Here is a 16,692-nt window from a genome sequence, read left to right as displayed (position 1 = left end):
GATCAAAAAGAAGATAAAGACACAAATAAATGATATTTGAAAGAAAAAGCAGCATAAATTTAAGCATTGCAGACATTATGAAATCATTAAGAGGATATTATGAATAAATTTGTTAATAAATATGAACATTTAAACATAATAGACAAATTGCTGGAAAAATACAATTAATTACAGGAGAAATAGATAATCAACTAGTACTGTAACTATTTAAAATATTAACCCAGTAGTTAAAAATCTCTGCTCCAGGAAAAGTCCAGGTCCAGAAAGTTTCATCCACAAGATTTCCATAATCATCAATAAATAAGTAATTCTAATATACAACAAGCAACTGCAAAGTGCAGAAAAATAGGAAGTACTATTCAAGTCATTTTATGAAGATGACATTACAGTATTACCAAAATTTGAGAAGGACTCTATGAGAAAGAAAAATTCATAGCCAACAGTCACTCACAGAAAAAGGTTCGAAAATGCTGAACAAAATATAAGCACACCAAATCCAGTAATAAATAAAAAGACAGATTTAGTCTGGAATTGCAAGTTTGATTTCCACTAGAAAGTCAATAGATAAAATTTACCCAAATAACAGATTAAAGGAGAAAATTTGCCTTATTATCTATTTCAATGGATGCAAACAAACAAAAATCTTTGATAAAACCAACATTCATTTAGGTTCAAAATAATAAAACTCACAAACCCTCAGGAAGCCAGATCCAGAAGGCTTAATAAACATAATAAAGTGTATTTTCATTAAATTGATAGTTAAAATTTTAACTAAACTATCTCATTTGCTATTGTCAGAATTATAAACAAGTCAAGAGTAGCCACTAATACCTGCTATTCAACATTACAGTGGAGTTTTTAGCAAGTGAAGTAACAGGACAAAAAGAACTAAAATTATAAGGTCTAGAATGGAAATAAAAAATTTTAAAAAACACTGTCATTACTTGTACATATTATGAGTATCTACACTGAAAATCTGAAATAACCAATAGGTAAATGATCATAATTCATAGAAAAATTGAGGAAGTTTTGTAAATTCAAATCAATATTAAAAATTAGTAACATTTCTATATACCTGCGATGAATGATATGGAATTTCAATAAAATCAATAACATGTACATCCATATAACGTTAGTTTTCTAGGAATGACACAAAACATGTCTAAAACTAAAATTACAAACCCATCCCTAAAGATAATAAATAAGCAGTGAATAAATACAATGATATACCATGGAATGGACAACTTAGCATTGAAAAAATGTTGATTATCCCCTAATTTACAAATAGACTCAATACAATTCTCAATTCCAATATTTTAGTGTATCTGTGTACATGTGTGTGAAATTTGACAAGCTGAATCTAACATTTTAAAGAAAGGCATCATGTTAAGAATGGCAATACACTCCTAAGGAAGAAGAGCAGAAAGAGTAGGACGAACTCTACCAGACACCAATCACTGTTGTAAAGATATGGTACGTAAGATGTTACGGTGTTAGCTCAGAGAGTTTTGCTTACCAAGAACAGAATTGAGAAACCAGAAAAAGAACACACAAATATAGAAAATTGATTTATAATAGAATCAACACTGCAGGTCGATGGGGGAAGAGATAAATTTTCCAATAAATGGTGCCATGGGTCGGTTATCTAAATGGATAAAAACTAAATAAATATTGGACCCCTAACTCACATCATATAAAAATTACCAGTTGAAATTAAAGTCTAAATATAAAAGATAAAGTTATCAAGCTTTAAAAAAACAATGTGATGTGGCGGATCAGTATGTCGTATCCTTAAAAAATGATTTCTAAATTTGACTACATCAAAATTAAGAACTATTTTTACTAGACAATACATACGGGGGCCAGCCCCATGGCTTAGCGATTCAGTGCGCACGCTCCACTGCTGGCAGCCCGGGTTCGGATCCCGGGCGCGCACCGATGCACCCTTTGCCGGGCCAGGCTGTGGCGGCGTCCCACATACAGCAACTAGAAGGATGTGCAACTATGACGTACAACTATCTACTGGGGCTTTGGGGAGAAAAAGGAGGAGGATTGGCGATGGATGTTAGCTCAGGACTGATCTTCCTCACAAAAAAAAAAAAAATACACATGGAGATTTTTTTCGTTAAATAATCTACAAAATACAGGATAAGATATTTTAACCATGTACAACCACCAAAGATATTATTCAAAATAAATTAAGAGCACTCTGTGGATCAATAAGGAAGAGAAATTAATTCAAAAATAGGAAATAGAAATGAATAGGAATTTTACCAAAAAGAAAGCACAAATGGCCCATCAACACATAGGCATAAATAAGATATCAACTACACTAAAAATTAGTAAAATGCAAATTTAAGTGACAATGAGAGATTATTTCATACCATCGAATTGGGAAAAAAAAAGTCATACAATATCAAGTGTTGACAAGGATGCAGAGCAATGGGAATTCCCTCTGTTATTGATTGGAGTGATATTGGTATATCAACTTTGGAAAACAGTTTGTCATGGCCTTCATGATATAACTGAAATGTGCATTCCTTAGACATACAAAATCTATTAAATAGGTACCCTAAGAAAATATTGTCTCTACCCTAAAACCATGTACAAAAATAATTATAGCAAGATCATATATAACCAAAACCTGAGAACTCTCCAAATGTCCATGAAGAGGAAAATGTTGTAGAAAACTAAACAATGGTAAAAATGAATCAACTAGAATTGCACACATTGACATGAATGAATCTCACAAATAATTTTGAGTGAAAGAAAAATGTCACACAGTATGATTCAATTTTTAGATAAAGTTCAAACATAGGTAAAATGCAACAGTATTAGTTTAGGGATTAAAAAGTACAGAGACTAGTAAGAGTAAGCATAAATTACAAGACTTGAAGAGAATGAAACAGCACAAATGATCCTGTTTTTGGCATAGATATTGAGAACAGAGATGTTTATTTTATTTTGACGTTGTACCTGCATGTGTGTTTGTGTGTGTATACTCCTTTTATGTATATTTTATAATATTTAAAAAATGATGAATCATAGTCTATTGCATATGTCATATACCTTTCAGTGAATCATAGAACATACTAGTATTTAAAAGGTTTTTAATTCTACAGAAAATTTACACTTTGGAAAACTTGTTATATTACCAATTTTCTTTGTAGGTCAATTTTCCCTTTGCCCAAGTGAGAATGAGCACATAAAAGGTGTGTTTAAAGTTATGGTAATCAAAACAGCATGGTACTGGTACAAAAACAGACACATAGATCAATGGAACAGAATTGAAAGCCCAGAAATAAAACCACACATCTATGGACAGCTAATCTTCGACAAAGGAGCTAGGAACAAACAATGGAGAAAGGGAAGTCTCCTCATTAAATGATGTTGGGAAAAACGTACAGCCACGTGCAACAGAATGAAGGTAGACCATTATCTTTCACCATACACAAAAATTAACTCAAAATGGATTAAAGACTTAAAGGTATGACGTGAAACCACAAAACTCCTAGAAGAAAATAAAAGCAGTACACTCTTTGACGTCGGTATTAGAAGGATCTTTTCAAATACTATATCTACTTGGGCAAGGGAAACAAAAGAAAAAATAAACAAATGGGACTTCATCAGACTAAAGAGCTTCTGTAAGGCAAAGGAAACTATGAACAAAACGAAAAAACAACCCACCAACTGGGAGTGAATACTTGCAAATCATATATCCGACAAGGGGTTAATCTCCAAAATATATAAAGAACTCATACAACTCAACAACAAAAAAACAAACCACCCGCTCAAAAAATGGGCAGAGGATCTGAACAGACATTTTTCCAAAGGAGATATACGGATGGCAACAGGCACATGAAAAGATGTTCAACACCACTAATCGTCAGGGAAATGCAAACCAAACGACAATGAGATATCACCTTACACCTTACACCTGTTAGAATGGCTATAATTACCAGGACTAAAAACAAGAAATGCTGGAGAGGTTGTGGAGAAAAGGGAACCTGTTGGTGGGAAGGCAAACTGGTGCAGCCACTTTGGAAAACCTTATGTAGATTTCTCAAAAAATTAAAAATACCATACGACCCAGCTATTCCACTACTGGGTATTTATCCAAAGAACTTGAAATCAACAATTCAAAGAGACTTATGCACCCTTATGTTCATTGCAGCATTATTCACAGTAGCCAAGATGTGGAAGCAACCCAAGTGCCCATTGACTGATGAATGGATAAAGAAGCTGTGGTATATATACACAATAGAATACTACTTAGCCATAAAAAAAGACAAAATCATCCCATTTGCAACAACATGGATGGAACTTGATGGTATTATGTTAAGTGAGATAAGCCAGACAGAGAATGACAAACATCATAAGATTTCACTTATATGTGGAAGATAAATAAATACATGGACAAATAGAACAGATTGGTGGTTACCAGAGGGGAAGAAGGTGGGGGTGTGGGCATAAGGGGTAAAGGGGCACACATATATGGTGACTGACAAAATAATGATGTACAACTGAAATTTCACATAAACTTTTTATGACACCAGTAAAAATAAAAGGCTTGTTTATCCAGGAGGCAGAAAGGGTGGTATGAAGCAGAAAGAAATGTGCAGTACTGGATTTTGTATCCAAAACTCATTGGCACAGCAAGGGTAGGCACACCATATGAAGTGAAAGTAACTTAGATGGATTGATAATTATAGTTATCATTGGTTGAGTTTATATGTCCAAATAATTGGCCAATTACTTTACATATATTATCTTTAATCCTTCAGCAATTCTGCAAAGTAGAATATCAGAAAGACAAATTGATTTACTACTTACACAGCTCGTGTATGGAAAAGCTAGGACACGAACTCAGGCGTGTCTCTCTCCCATAGGTGCCCTTACCATTACTTTATATTGCCCAAATGTTATCATTCGATGTCTGACAGTGGAGTGTAATGAGTATGATAAGACCTGACTTTTAATCTAGCTCTGCAAATTATTAGCAGTTTGACCTTGGATAAAATTTAATAAATTCTCATGGACTCACTTCTTTCTTTTATTTTTTTTCAATTGGGGATAATAATACCTGTCAATTAGAGTCATTATGAAGTTTAAGTGAAATACATATGTAAAGCACCTGGTACAAAACATCTATTCAATAAATTTTAGCTTATTTTGTTATTATTATTATTAACTTGTGGCAGCTTGAGTTAGTTAGATTATGTGAACATTTCCAAAAAACTTCAGCATCCTGTGGTTAAGAAGAGGAACAGATGGTTGGATTAATATAGGGCTGATGCAGCAAACAGAAGAAAAAGATAAGAAGGCTGAAAAAGTGAGGATGCTGGTTAGGAACTCACTCTCATGACTGTTCATGGGGTCATGGCCAAGCCTGAAAGACAATGAAACCTGGGAAGAGATTGATTCTCTGAGGAATAGGAAACAGACTTGGGATGAGCAGCTTTAATGTAATTGGTGGTGGGGGGGAGCTTTATTTGCAGAAAAGGAATAAAAGAAGAAAATGAAAGACTATAATTAAATCAACTGCCCCTGACCCAGAGCCAAGAGCACTTCACAGCTCTGAACAATTTCGCAACTATTTAAACACCCTCACTCCAGTTTTCCTGAGGGGTGAGTTATGAGGAAGGTTGACCACGAGGCCCTCACACTGTGGCTAGTTCACTGCTGATTTGACCTGGAATTCAGCGTCTCAGTGCTGCTCGGATGTCTTTACGAAACAAAAGCTTCTCTATTTCTGTGACATCTTCACTACGAAAAAAACAGAGCTCCTTTGGTCAAATAGTGGAAATGGACTTCCTATCATATGTTATTCGCTTTCAGTCAATTTCTGCTTCTATGCCCTTCTGAGTCTCTATTTTCAGCAACCTAATTTTTCAGTCCTTCTAGAAGGATTTGTTTTTTCCTGTTACTTTTTCCAAGAAGTAAAATATTTTCTCTATCTCTAGCCCAGGATTAGAATTCTTCCACATATATACAGACCTACTTGATTCCATTTAACTGTCTGTTTGTCCAGGTACTGCCAACCTCAGTTCCCTGGCTTCTGTGACCCACCAACTTGCTGTATCCCTGCCAATGTCTAGAGTTGCAGTACTCCTTTGATACTTTGCATTGCCAGTTAAATACACCCCAGCCCTAATGAGTGAATCTAGCTCAAGATATCAATTCAAGTCTCATTGATAAATCCCAAGATACTCCTAGAAATTATTAAAAAGCAGTCTGGAAATAAAAAGTACTATAGATTTCTAGAATTTGAATGACTTTTCTTCAACTAATATTTTTAAGGCTATTCATTATTTGTTTTCTTTCTGAAATTTGGTTCAGTTCTGTCCAGCATTGACCTCCAATATCCCCGTGAAACATACCTTACTGTGTGCAGAAGAAATGCTAATTAGAGATCCTTTACGTGACAAAGGAGACACTGCTGTAAGTAAAGTAGCACTTTGGCTTACACTGAACTTCATACCTGAGCGCATAGCCTCTTTCTGAATGCTTTCATAGTCATGCCAGTCCTTTCTTCTCAAACCATCTGTCCATGCATAGAATTGCCCATCTCCCAGGCCCAGTGGAAATGTCTGTGGAAAAGGAAAGTATTCAGAGCATAAAAAGGAGGTATTTCCTTTTGCATGGTAGGTAAACACAGCCGGGCACATAATAGGCAATCAAGGAATATTTGTTGAATAAGTGATTCTTCTGAGTATACAGAAAAGAAAGCTATTGCTAGTGACCAGATTAACAGAAATTTTAAAATCTTCCTTCAGCTTTTAAAATAATTGCATGTGTCACCCACAACTCCTGCCATTTCCTATTTTATTTCATCCAGAGACATTAATAATTCAGTATATTACCTCCTCTGAGTATAAATGCCTAGCTGTTTTCACTTGCCCAAAGTTTAAATACTAGTAATGCTACAAATGTTGTATTAAGTGGAAATAGTTTTATTTGTGATTTGTACAGCTTTATTCATTTTGATCAAGTATATTTGAAGGGCCTGATAATAATATGAGCAGCCATTCATTGACTGCTCACTATGTGCCAGGCACTATGTTAAATACTCCGTGTATAGAAGATTGTTCAATCTTTATGACGGTCTTTGGTTGCAAATCTCCATTTTTCTGCCAGTTAAACTAAGGACCAGAGAACTAAAATAACCTGAACTAACCCATCATGGCAAAGTCAGGACTTCGACCAGTTTTGTTAAGACCAAAATTGTAGCCTTAACAGCTATTAAATACTGTCTCTTATCTAGATTTCTGTTAAAGTACGGTACATGGTTACATTCAGAGTTGAAATTATTACCCACTCAACAACTGTAGTCACAACATGTGTTTTATGCTTTGGTAAAACCCACTATGTTCTAATGTCAACTTGAAAGTTATTTCTGTGAACATTGCTGGAGCTACCTCTTTTTTTATGGTGTTTATTCTTGGTAATAAGAAACAAAAAATGTTTTGAATAAAATTATTTATTTTCACAATCTTAGTCAAGATAATGTAAAATAAATGTTTTCATATGCATGTACTATTTTCTTTACATTTGGTTCATTTTTGGAAATAAATAATACATCTACAGAATGAAGAGAAGATTCTAATAAGTTTCAATTTTGGTAAAACTAAAGAGAAATAAGTTCAGTGATGAAATTATATTCTAAGATCCTTTCCAAGGGAAATAAAATGTCTTATTTCTTAGTTTGAAAGAGCACAATTGTTGTGCTTATGAAAATTATCTACCTTCAGTCCATCTTTATAGCTTATAAAAGATCCACTTGTTTTGAAAGGATGGAAATGGCTCTTAATATTTAAAAAAAAAAAAAAAAAAGGTAATTAAAATCAGAGGCAAGAGTTTCCAAATCAGGTTCTATTATATATATGTTTAAAGGAATTTGTTCATAATAGTGGTGAGTTCAGGAAAAAAAAACCAACAACAAAAGAATAAACATACAAGGCTGATGTAGAGTTTATATAAAATATTAAGGATAATAAGGATAAATCTTAAAAGGAGGACGACAAGAAAAAAGTTATGGAAAAATTAACAGCAAGGAATATAGTTTTAAATAATCAAATAACTTTAAAATACAAAACCCACGCCTTGTCTCAGCCATGCATTTACAGTAAGTACTGAGCAGTAATAAAAATCTCTTACACTGATTTAGATAATACCAACTTATACACATTACTTTCACATCCAAATAATTTCAAAATAAATTTTTAAATGAAACGTGGAGATATTCTCATGTAAACTCCAAATATGCAAAGTTCCGTCTGGTTACCTGTTGGTTTGCAAAGGCAAGAGTGCAAGGAGACACGGAAGAAAGAGGCAGAACACTCCAGATTGATAGGCGGCGGGTTTAGCAAGCAAGGGAACTTACATGTGAGGCTTGTCTTGGGCTACAGGACGAGTAGATCTCCGCACCCTCCCGCCAGAACCTGGAGAGTTTATACAGAGGCCGTAACTAGGTCAGTCACGCACACCATCCAGAGGGTCTCAACAACACCCTACTCTCTCAAGGCTCTGTCCTTGAAGCAGTTCCTAGTGTGGGAAAGGTGGGCGGAACATACATTCCAAGGACACAGGACGGGGTGAGGGGCCTCTGCTTGCCCGCCCAGCTTGTGGGTCAAGTGGAGGTCACATCCTCTCGATGACCTCCCCCAACATTCCACCCTTCCTAGAGGCTCTTAGAATCTTACACGCCCCCTCTTCCACAATGTGCCCTGAGCCGTCAGCAAAGGGTTTTATTAGCATGGAAGTGGCTCGTTTGGCAGCAATCTGGCTGCATCGGAGGCAGAGCCCTCAGCAAAAATATAGGCATATGTTTGCGGCTGGTGGCGCAAGAGGTTAGGTGCCCGCGCTCCACTGCGGCAGACCGGGTATGCTGCTTGTCAAGCCATGCTGTGGTGGCGCCCCATATAAAGTGGAGGAAGATGGGCATGGATGTTAGCCCAGGGCCAGTCTTCCTCAGCAAAAAAGAGGAGGATTGGCATCGGATGTTAGCTCAGGGCTGGTCTTCCTCACACACACAAAAGATATATATATATAGGCATATGCAAGAGAAAACACACATTAAGATAATGATTCCCAAAATAAGTAACAGTTTTTTTCCATCAAAAGTCCTATGATCCAAACCATTGATTTACTAAGTCCCCTAGGCTGGGGTCAAATAATTCAGGGCGTTTACTTGTGTCCTTATGTGATTTAATAAAGATGATACATTGGCAGACTCATCAGGTATGAACACAACATTCTATTTGAATAATGGCACAGGTGCCTGCTTGTGAGGCAGTAATAATGTCTAAGGCCATTATATTTTTGAGGACAGCTTTTGTCGTTAGAGACATTTCAGTGTTAAATAAAGACAGGCTATGTTGGCTATCGTTTAAGGCTTGCTGGGTGAATTTAGTAAGGACTTCTATGTGTGCTAAAACATCCTCCAGGCCAATGGAGGGAAGAAAGACGGAGGCCAAATGATCGTACCAGTGGAAAATAGAACGTGCCCACCTGGCCTTGAAGATAGGGAGTTTGGCAGCTTTAGGAACTTGACCTGGTTGTACATATCATACATATTGGCTGGAGGAGGCAGTACTGTTATGCATGAGGAGATGGAGTGGGGATGGAATATGCCAGACAAGGACCCCCACCTTCTCCTCTCTTTCAATGGAGGTGTTCCACTCCAGGTATAGTGAGTTTCAACAGGTCTGGCTTGCAGCAGAACAGGGTCCCATGGGAGACAGAGTAGCTCCCCCTCACCCAGGGGTGTGAAGTAACTCATTCATCTCTATGGGACGTCCCATTGCAAATTCCAGTAGACAACACCTTTCCCAGACGTGATGGGACTTGACATTCTCAGCAGTATAGCACATTGATTTGTGATGACAGTCAGGGGGCAATGACTGTTTCCTTCTACTTCCATTTCTTTACAGTGTTATCTCAGCAGGGGTCCCCAGTCTGGCATATAGGGCAACAGGCCCCATTGGTTGATCATTCAAATGTATCAAAGCCTGTGATGGTACTTTAGTCCAGCTGGCCAACATTTTTTACCTGTTAGCAATTTAATTTAATCTGCTGCTTTAATATTCCATTTTTCCTTTCTACCAACCTTGTTGTTTGCAAATTATAGGGAGATGAAACCTACATTTAATGTCATGTTCTTTTGCCCAATCTTGCACATCCTGACCTTTGAAATGTGACCCCAATCACTGTCTATTCAATGAGCATATCGGTACATGGTACTCAGCTTTTCTAATCCCCTAATGGTGGCAGCCTGGTTTGAGAGGCAACAGGGGAAACTTGGGTTAGGCCAGGCACAGTGTCCTCACAAACCAGGGCACATTTAGAACACTCACTTGGAGGGAAGAGGAAATGTAATCAATTTGCCAATTCCTCACTGGCTGGGAACTCCAATAGATGGCCCCAGACTCCTTTGGAAGGTGCCTCGGGCATTCTTTAGAACACACAGGACATGCTGTTACTGTGTTAACCAAGTTACTGTATTTCAAGGGCAATCCAGCATCCTTGGCAATATGTCATCCCACACAGGCACTATGGTGGCCGCTCTTTCTATGTACCCAATCTGCTGTATCTACTGAAGGGTCAGTGGCTAGGACTTGTACCTGAGCTAGGGCATCAGCTTCCTGATTGCCAGGTGGTGTCAGTGCCTTATGACCCTGGACATGGAAGACAGTGAGGACTGCCTCAGGCTCTTGAAGGCAAACCTAAACATCTTTCCACATATCCTCACCCCGCAAGGGCTTATTCATGATCATCCACCCCTCAGCTTTCCATTGTCCAAACTATAGGGTTAATTCCTCTAGAACAGCCCAACTCTTGGCACAAACAGTTACCAGCCAAGGGCTCATGAGTGCTCAACAGCCAAACTGCTGCTCTGAGTTCAGCCCACTGGTTGCTGCAGTTTGTTCCTATTTCCATCCAGATAGTATCAGTCTTGGGCTGAGTAGTGACTGCAGTCCATGTGGATGGGTTGCACCAAAGTGACCCATCTGTATACCAAGCATCAGCAGGAATTTCCCCCACTCCCTCTCTACGGCCACAGCGGCCACCACAGGAATAGGGGTGGGGGCATTTGGAGGATCTACATACTCTACAGGGCCTAATAGCAGCCACAGTTCTAGAGACATCAGATGGTGGACAGGGTGCTCCTCTGCTGCAAATAGGCATGATCTTAGTCAAAGTGGGAGTTTGAGCCATGGCAGAGGTAGGTCGATGGAATATATTCTCAAAACATCCCTTGATAGGAAAGGAAGTTCTTGCCATGATATACTGTTCCTTCTTAAGTATCTCTACCTGAAGGAGCACTGTGTACACTGCTAGGAGCTATCGCTCTTTGGGAGCACAGTAGAAACCTCTAAAGCTTCTTCCAGGGCTGGGACCAAAATCCTGGGATTGCTCTCTCTTTCTGTTGTCTCTGCCACAGTGCCCAATCCATAATTTCTGGAGTCACAGATACATCTAACTCAAATGGTAGCCCTGCTTGGGAGATGCCCAGAGCTTTAATCTGCTTCACTGGTATTTTTGCCTTCTCAAAGGTCAGCTTGTTGCTCTGATCCTCACTCCTACTTGTGCCCTACCTATCTTTAGTAGGTGGCATAAAGGATGGAGGCACTGTGCCAGGTGGAGAATAAAAGTCTTCCAAAACCCCGAATCCCTACCAAGTCTTGCACCTCTTTCACGTTCTTAGGGGTTGGGTAGACTTTTACCTTGTCAATCACAACACACATGTTACTGGACCAAATGACTCCCCCAAATTTTATGGTGATGCCTGAGCCTTGAATTTTATGTGGATTCAATGCCCATTCTCTCCCTCACATATGTTCCAGCAAAGTCTGCAGAAAGTCTTGCAGCAGAGGCAAATCTTCACATACTAACATTATATCATCAATGTAGTGGGCCCATTTTAATGATGTGGGGAACGAGAATAGGGACAGATCTCAGGCTACCATCCCATGACATATTGTGGGGCTGTGCAGATAGCCTTGGGGAAGCACTTGAAAAGTCCATTGTTGCTTCTCCCACACAAAGGCAAATTGATCTTGTGACTCAGTGTCCAGTTTTATACTGAAAAAGCATCTGCTAAGTCCAGTACAGCATGGACATTCCTAGGACCATGGCCAAGGTATCTAACATGGTGGCAATGTTGGGCACAGCTACATGGATGGGGGGCACTACCTTGTTCAATTCTTGGTAGTCCACGGTCATCCACCATGAGCCATCTGGCTTTTTTACTGGCCATACTGGGCTGTTAAAAGCACTGTGGGCAAGGCATACAATACCCACTCAGTTCAGTTCTTGAATATTTTCTCCTATTTCCTTATGCTCCCCAGGCAATTTATAATGTTTGACAGTTGCTACTCTTTGAGGGGGTGGTAGACTTACTGGTTCCCAGTTGGTGTTTCCCCTCAGCACTGGTCTGATTACTCTAACTTGGAGGTGGACTTCACTGATAGATATTTGCAGAGTTTGACCTTGCGGGATATCAATGCCCAATATGTTCTCTGGCATTGGGGAGACAAAAACCTCATATTCTCATGGGGGAGAACGCCCAATTTGCAGTGTCAAAGCGACCTTCCCAATCACAACCATTTGCCCTTTGTAACCATCAATGGCGCTGAGGGGGCCAGAAAACTGAGGGTTACCATGAATTAGAGTACATTCAGCTCCAGTATCAACCAGAGCTGTCACCTTTTATTTCTGGGGGACCAGTGAATAGTGACCTCAACATGAAGCCTCTGATTGCCTCCAATGGCCCTCACCTGGAGGCAATGTTGCCCTGCATCTTATACCTGCGGCATGGGAGGCACCCTGCCCAAATAGGACTGTATCGCTGAGGCCTCTGCTGGAGCAGACAGGGCAGATGGGCAGGTCTGAACTGTCGTTCAGGTTTTAAGGTTTTCCACAGGCTAACCAATACAGCATCAGACTGCCAGTCTATCTTTTCAGGTGGGGTCTCGGCAGCAATGAGGTCAAACCACACTTGCTTCTGGGTTTTTCTCACCAGCCCCTTCACAGCCAATTGGGATAGACTTTTGGCTTTTTGAGCTCCCTCTCTGTCTCTGTTGGGTCTTTCCCACAGCCTGCACCTCTTCCAGGATTTGTCAGTTTCCCCTACATCAGCAGTGGATCGCCAAACATCATAAATATCTTGTCTCACGACTGGGCTCAGCATGGATATTAGCATCCTATACCAGGCGCTAGTAGCAGACTGGAGTGTCTTGGCTTTCATTCCTGCAGTGAATGTAGCCTGATCAAGGGCCTTCTACACAGGGGTGTAGATGGCCTGTCTCGTTCCCAACTCCCTAAGAATTGGTTGTACCTCTTCTATAGATTTCCAGGACCCCAAGTGCCCAGAGAGATCCCTTTCATTAGGCCAAGCCTCCCTGCAGGCTAGAATAATCTAATCTATAAGAGAGTGAGTCACTTGAACACCCCTCTTTCTCCAGTGCCATACAGGTGCTTCTGAAGGGCAAAGTGTGTGGTGATGTTGCTCATTTTCTCTGCCTCCTGCCCATTCAGAGAAATGCCATCGTCTCCTGTAGCCCATAGCTGCACCAACCACGCTTGGACACTTTCATTGGCCTTTTGCTGGAACTTGGCAGCTACATCGATAAGCTCAGCAGGAATATATTCTCTCATCATGAACGTTTCCTGGATTGGGGGCCGCCCCGCTGCCTGGCCGTTGCTGCTGTGCTTTTGGGTTCCTTTATATTAGGGGTCTGACGGCGCGGGATGTTTTGTCTGTTTCACTGTCAATCACCACAACATCCTCCCCTTTGCTCGCCTCACTTTCTCAGGGATTCTACCTCTTAGGGTCCCAGTCAGGCTTTGTCACAGGTACTTAGACCTTAATCCATGGCAGCTTGCACCCTCCTAGCTTTGCAAAATGGAATGCTAAGGTCTCCAACCTGTAATCTGCTCTCCCACCTTGTCTGCCAGGCCCAAAGCTAGCAGAGTACTGGACAACTGCACGTCCTTCTCTAACCTCAGCCCTTCTTTCAACTTTCTAACCTGAGCTTCAGCCTGTGATGGGCATCAGTGGCCAGCCGAACTGCCCACAGTGGAGGCCAGCCCACTATAGCAGCCGTTCATTGCCCTTCTTCACCACAATGCGCAGCTCCTCAAACAAGTGCATTAGACAAGCTGGTGTTTTGGAGGTGTCCTGGTACTCATGCAGCAGTCCACAAGTATCTAACATACAGGCCACCCTTCCCCACATAGAGATTGATGGCCAACTTGGTATTTCCCCTGAGGATGCCTCTTTCCCAAGACCCATTTCTTTTGTCTCCTGCCTTGCTTGCCAATTACTGATTTGCAAATTGGCCCTATACAAAGAGAGCAAGGAGAGACCCAAGAAAGAGGCAAACCACTCCAGACTGGTAAATGACAGGTTTAATAAGCAAGTGAACTTACATAGGAGGCTTGTCTTGGGAAGCTGCAGGATGAGTAAATCTCTGCATCCACCTGCCAAATCTTAAAGTTTATATAGAGGTATTAACTGGGTTCAGTCACATATTCAGTCCAGACAGTCTTAACAACACATTGCTCTCTCAAGGCTATGTCCTTGAAACAGCTTCTAGTGTGGGAATGGTTGGTGGAATGTACATTCCAAGGACACAGGAGAGGATGAGGGGCCTCTCATTGCTGAGTCCAGCTCACAGGTCAACTGGAGGTCACATCCTCTTGATGACCTCCTCCACCATTACCAGGCACATTCTATTTCCCTTATTTTGATATATTTGATGTAGATAATTTGTAGCAACTTGTAATACATAGCAGATTGAACACAAGAGCTAATCTTTGCTTTCTCCAGAAACCCCATGAAAATGACAGGAAAGCATCAGATGAATCAAGAAAGCAAATAGTTGAATTGACATAAATTTTTCTAAATGGCTGAGAATTACTGGGAGGGAAGCATATTTTTTTATGCCACTGAACATCGAAAACTTAGAATTGGAGGCATGAGGTTTTCTGAGAGTGAGATCAAAGGTGAAAACAAAAAGACTGACATTTCTTATATGGGGCAGTAAGACTCTCCTGGGTTTTCTCCCTAATTCCAACAACCAGGTGATTTATGAGGCTCATCCACTGTGCTCCTTACCCATACGGGATTAGAGTTTGAATGAGAGAAGTATGTTTTCAGGCTACTAGAAACAGTTGAAAGGATGTCATGCTGTAATGAAAATCAGAGTTCCATGTAAGTCTGTAAACCAAGATCGTTAACCAAAGCTATCTTCCCTCACTAGGCTCCCAGAAAGCTGCCATCCCACCTTACACCCCCTTATGTAAGAGATAGATAAATTTCTATCTGGACAATTGGAATCAAAAGAAAGATTCGGGTCCTGGCCCCCAAGTACACACCCAATAACTGCATGGGGAAGTCCTCCTGTACACATAGTATTTTCACTACTCCACTCATAAGTACGAACAGGCAACCAAGGGTTACCGGACATCTGAGAAAGTTTTAACATAAAATTCAAAGGCTAAAATAAACAAAAGTTATAATAAACTTGAAGAAAACAGGTAATTTAAGACCCAGAAGAAACTTCCCCCAAAAATCTAAATTTAACTTCCTCAAAGAGCTTTAAGAAAAAGTTCCTCCATAGAAACTGAAATTTAAAAGAAAAGTATTTAGAGAATAAGAAAGAGCTGTTGGAAAGTGAAAATGGGATAGCAGGCATAGAATAATTGAGATAGTTTGAAAAAATGAAGATCAAAGGAACCCTATGAAGAAATAGAAAAGGAAAAGAAGAAGAAGAAACAAAAGAGTCAGAGGCATAAAGGTAAAACATTGAAAGAAGGAAGTAAAATGGCAACAAAGTTAGAGATCTTCCAGTCCTGAATGTACAAGGGGGATCGAAAGCAGCTCCAGAAAGGATATCTCTGTGAATAAAAAAGCAAATAGAAAAACAAACTTAATCTTTGCCTATTTTTTACAGCATATTGAAAGAAGAGTTACAGTTCTTCCAAAGAGATTGGGATGAATTAATGATGCATATATAAAAATCTAAGCAAATGAAAAGTGGGGTAATTAATAAGGTTAGAGGGAAAAAAGTGTACAAGAAAGAAAGTGTAATTATAGCACACTATTTGATTCAGATATGAATACTCTTACCTGAATATTGGTTTAACAAAAACTCGTGCTATAACTACACTGGAGGTTGAGGAAAAGAGTAGAATAAGATTGTTAAACACACATTTTATATAACAGAAAAACAGTAGATAAAACCAAAATGGAAAAAAATCAGAGAACAGTGACATACACATGCTATCTACAAATATGGAAGCACATAAAAGAATTAACATAAAGAATTGACATGATTGGGGCCGACCTGGTGGCATAGCAGTTAAGTACCTGCGCTCCACTGCGGCAGCCCGAGGGTTGCAGGTTCAGATCCCAGGCGCGCACCGACGCACCACTTGTCAAGCCATGCTGTGGCCGCATCCCGTACAAAGTAGAGGAAGATGGGCACGGATGTCAGCCCAGGGCCAATCTTCCTCGGCAAAAAGAGGATTGGCATCGGATGTTAGCTCAGGGCTGATCTTCCCCACAAAAAAAAGGGAAAAAAAAAAAAAGAATTGACATGATTGCCCTTGGGTATCAGAAATTCCAGGTAGGAGAAAGTGTGTCAAGTGATTGCTGGTTACCATTATAGGCTTTATATTATGATT

The 16,692-nt window shown here is 39.7% G+C and overlaps 1 protein-coding gene across 1 annotated transcript in view; it reads right to left on the bottom strand.

The window, feature by feature from the left end:
- The window catches only part of LOC131411476 (polypeptide N-acetylgalactosaminyltransferase-like 6), a 118,535-nt gene extending 111,957 nt beyond the window's left edge, over nucleotides 1-6,578 (bottom strand). The window contains exon 1 of the mRNA XM_058550355.1: nucleotides 6,482-6,578. Coding sequence (XP_058406338.1) covers nucleotides 6,482-6,491 — 10 coding nt within the window. The 5' untranslated portion in view covers nucleotides 6,492-6,578. The remainder of the gene's footprint in view (nucleotides 1-6,481) is intronic.
- Between the last annotated feature and the right edge of the window lie 10,114 nt (nucleotides 6,579-16,692).

This window comes from Diceros bicornis, chromosome 11 (genome assembly GCF_020826845.1).
Source record: "Diceros bicornis minor isolate mBicDic1 chromosome 11, mDicBic1.mat.cur, whole genome shotgun sequence".
In the NCBI taxonomy this organism is placed as follows: Eukaryota; Metazoa; Chordata; class Mammalia; order Perissodactyla; family Rhinocerotidae; genus Diceros; species Diceros bicornis.
Note: the sequence above shows the minus strand (reverse complement) of the source record. Positions and strands in the feature narration are given on the sequence as shown.